The 3,722-nt window shown below is 49.6% G+C and overlaps 1 protein-coding gene across 2 annotated transcripts in view; it reads left to right on the top strand.

Annotated features, from left to right (window-relative positions):
• ABCA3 (ATP-binding cassette, sub-family A (ABC1), member 3) overlaps positions 1–3,722 on the top strand; it is a 57,753-nt gene that overhangs the window by 27,984 nt on the left and 26,047 nt on the right. For both annotated transcript variants that reach the window (XM_011966999.1, XM_011966998.1), the window contains one exon: positions 2,485–2,666. In XM_011966999.1, the coding sequence (XP_011822389.1) occupies positions 2,485–2,666 (182 nt within the window). The remainder of the gene's footprint in view (positions 1–2,484; positions 2,667–3,722) is intronic.

Genomic DNA, 3,722 nt, shown 5'->3' with positions numbered 1-3,722 from the left:
AGAGTCTAGGGTTTTAAGGACATTTTTTTTTTTTTTTGACAGAATCTCACTCTGTTTCCCAGGTTGGAGGGCACTGATGTGATCTTGGCTCACCGCAACCTCTGCCTATGGGCTCTAGTGATCTTCCCACCTCAGCCTCCCAAGTACCTGGGATCACAAGCATGCACCACCATGCCCGTCTAATTTTTTTGTATTTTTAGCAGAGGGGTTTTGCCATGTTGGCCAGGCTCGTCTCGAACTCCTGACCTCGTGACCTGCCCTTGGCCTCCCAAAGTGCTAAGATTACAGGTGTGAGCCACTGAGGCTGGCTGGTTTTGAGGGCTTCTGATGAACCACTGCTCTTAGTAAAGGGTAGAATTAGCATCTTCCCAGTGCCTCCTGCATTGACTAGTGATGGCAGCAGAGACGCCTGAGAGAGAAACAAGTGATAAATGATAGCATTTTTTTTCTTTTCTTTTTTGTTTTTTGAGACAGGGTCTCACTGTGTCACCCAGCCTGGAGTGCAATGGCACCATCACGACTCACTTTTTTTCTTAATTTTTATGAAATTAATTAAGTAAAACACTTCGTTGGTCGGCCTTTGGCCTATGGGCTCTCATTCTGCAAGGCCCGCCATGGGCACCAAACCTGGCCTGAGACCCTCCAGTTAGGCCCCCTCCCAACATTGCTGCATTGGGGGTCAAGTCTCCAACACATGAATTTGGGGGGCCCAGTCAAGCCATGGCACCGTGCAGTTCCTAGCTGCAGCTTGCAAAGGTCTGGGTCTGTGGAAGGAGGTGGGAGTGTCCAGTGTTGCTTTGTCTTTCATTAGAACGATTCTTTGCAGTTGGCAGTGTCTTCTGACACTTTAGCTTTTACATTATCTGTGTTTCCACGTTTCCTAGTGTGTTGATAAAATGTAGACTTTGTTCTTTTGCTTTCTTTTTAACAATTTTTTTTTAGACACAGGGTCTTACTCCATTGCCCAGGCTGAAGTGCAGTAGCATGATAATAGTTCACTGTAGCCTCGACTTTCCAGACTCAAGTGATCCTCCCACCTCAGCCTCCTGAGTAGCTGGGACCACAAGCACGTACCACCATACCTGGCTAATTTGTCTGTGTTGCCTAGGCTGGTCTCAAACTCCTGGCCTCAAGTAGTCCTCCTGTGTCAGCCTCCTAACGTGCTAGGATTACAGATGTGAGCCACCACACCCAGCTAGAGTGAATTTTCTTAAAACAGACAAATCTCTGGTTGTTTGAAAGTGCAAATTCACCAAGGCTGGAGAGCATTATTTTCTTCGGGGTCCTTGGCCAAACAGAAGGTGTTTGGATACACAGATCCCCAGCGCTGTCAGGACTGCAATGTTGGCAAACCAGAGAGAAGATGAGAAACATGAGCTCCATTAAAGAGAGCTTTACACATGTTTGAAATATTTCTGTGATTAAAAAAGACTTACAGCCAAGGCAGGAAGAAGGAACTTGAGGCAGGAGTTTGAGACCAGCCTGGACAACATAGCAAGACCCCATCACTACAAAATTAAAATGTGAAAAACGAGTAATACTAGGCTGGATGGGGTGGTTCACACCTGTAATCCCAGCACTTTGGGAGGCCAAAGTGGGTAGATTACTCAAGGTCAGGAGTCCAAGACCAGCCTGGCCAACATGGCGAAACCCTGTCTCTACTAAAAATACAAAAATTGGTGGGGCATGGTGTCTCACGCCTGTAATCCCAGCACTTTGGGAGGCCGAGGCAGGCGGATGATGGGGTCAAGAGATCGAGACCATCCTGACCAACATGGCGAAACTCCATCTCTACTAAAAATACAGAAATTAGCTGGACGTGGTGGCGTGCTCCTGTAGTCCCAGCTACTCAGGAGGCTGAGGCAGGAGAACCACTTGAACACGGGAGGAGGAGGTTGCAGCGAGCCGAGATCGTGCCACTGCACTCCAGCCTGGCAACAGAGTGAGACTCCATCTAAAAAAAAAAAAATTAACCAGGTGTGGTGTCATGCTCCTGTAATCCCAGCTACTCTGAAGGCTGAGGCAGGAGAATCATTTGAACTGCGGAGGCAGAGGTTGCAGTGGGCCAAGGTCACACTACTGCACTCCAGCCTAGGCGACAGAGTAAGACTCCATCTCAAAAAAAAAAAAAAAAGATTTATGCTAAATGCACATTGACCCACATTGGCCTTAGCGAAATCATAGATGTGGGTGCATATGTATGTGTGTACATATGTGCATATATGTCACGGATTAATTGCAGGCCCGTCTAGTCAGTGAATGAGCTGTTGCTAGTCTGTGACTTAATAATTTTGTAATCTGCATTTATCTTCCAGACTTGAAGAAAGCTGTCCAACTTGTTATAAAACCAGGAAGGGAAAAGGCATGCCGACCAAGCAGTGACCGTGCAAGGTCACACGTGCACACGCGTGCCACCAGGGGCTTCAGGGTCCCTGGGCCCCCAGCCTGCCGGCTTTCAGGCCACTTTCCTGGTGTGTCTTCCAGGCATGGGCATCCAGTGGCGAGACCTCCTGAGTCCCGTCAACGTGGACGACGACTTCTGCTTCGGGCAGGTGCTGGGGATGCTGCTGCTGGACTCTGTGCTTTATGGCCTGGTGACCTGGTACATGGAAGCCGTCTTCCCAGGGCAGTTCGGGGTACCTCAGCCCTGGTACTTCTTCATCCTGGTGAGTTCTGATGCCCGGCTCCTGATCTGCCACCTCTGTGAGTGCAGAGGTGTCCCCATTGCCTGCTCAGGGACCCCTCCAAGTCCCCGGCATGCAGCGCCTGCGTGAGGCTGGGACACAGAACCCTGCCCTGTGCACAGGGAGTGGCGTGTCCCCGAGGGCCCTTGGGACTAGTTCACAGAGAGATAAAGACCCACCATGCCCAAGAGAAATCCTTCTGCTCCAGAGCCTGACACAGAGGGGTGCAAAAAATGGGCTGCTCTGGCCCCCTCTCTGCAAGACCCACGCACACAGCCTCTGCTGCCCACCTGCCTCCTCAACTCCTGCCTCCTTTCTCATAAAAAGTATCTGATTGTGCTTTCTGCCTACAAAATCTGGCTTCTTATAAAAAGGATCGCATTCCTGGAATCTGTAGCTCAGTCCTACTGGTGAGATGAACACTGTTGACATTTGGTATGTACTTTGCCGAGTTTCCTTCTCTTCACTTACTGTCATAGAGCACATATGGATGGACATATAGCATAGCTTCATTTGTTTTATAAAAATGTGTTTGGAGGCCTGGTGTGGTGGCTGACGCCTGTAATCCCAGCACTTTGGGAGGCCAAGACAGGCGGATCACCTGAGGTCAGAAGTTTGAGACCAGCCTGGCCAACATGGCGAAACCCCATTTCTACTAAAGAAATACAAAAAAAAAAAAAAAAAAAATTAGCTGGGTGTGGTGGCAGGCGTCTGTAACCCCAGCTACTCAGGAGGCTGAGGCAGGTAGAATTGCTTGAACCTGGGAGGCAGAGGTTGCAGTGAGCTGAGACCGCACCATTACACTCCAACCTGGGCGACAGAGCGAGACTCTGTCTCAAAAAAAAAAAAAGGCTGGGCGCGGTGACTCACACCTGTGATCCCAGCACTTTGGGAGGCTGAGGTGGGCGGATCACGAGATCAGGAGATCGAGACCATCCTGGCTAACATGGTGAAATGCCATCTCAACTAAAAATACAAAAAAATTAGCCAGGTGTGGTGTCAGGCACCTGTAGTCCCAGCTACTCGGGAGACTGAGGC

Source organism: Mandrillus leucophaeus, unplaced genomic scaffold, assembly GCF_000951045.1.
Source record: "Mandrillus leucophaeus isolate KB7577 unplaced genomic scaffold, Mleu.le_1.0 Scaffold78, whole genome shotgun sequence".
In the NCBI taxonomy this organism is placed as follows: Eukaryota; Metazoa; Chordata; class Mammalia; order Primates; family Cercopithecidae; genus Mandrillus; species Mandrillus leucophaeus.
The sequence above is the reverse complement of the archived record's forward strand: the minus strand, read 5'-3'. Positions and strand labels throughout refer to the sequence as shown.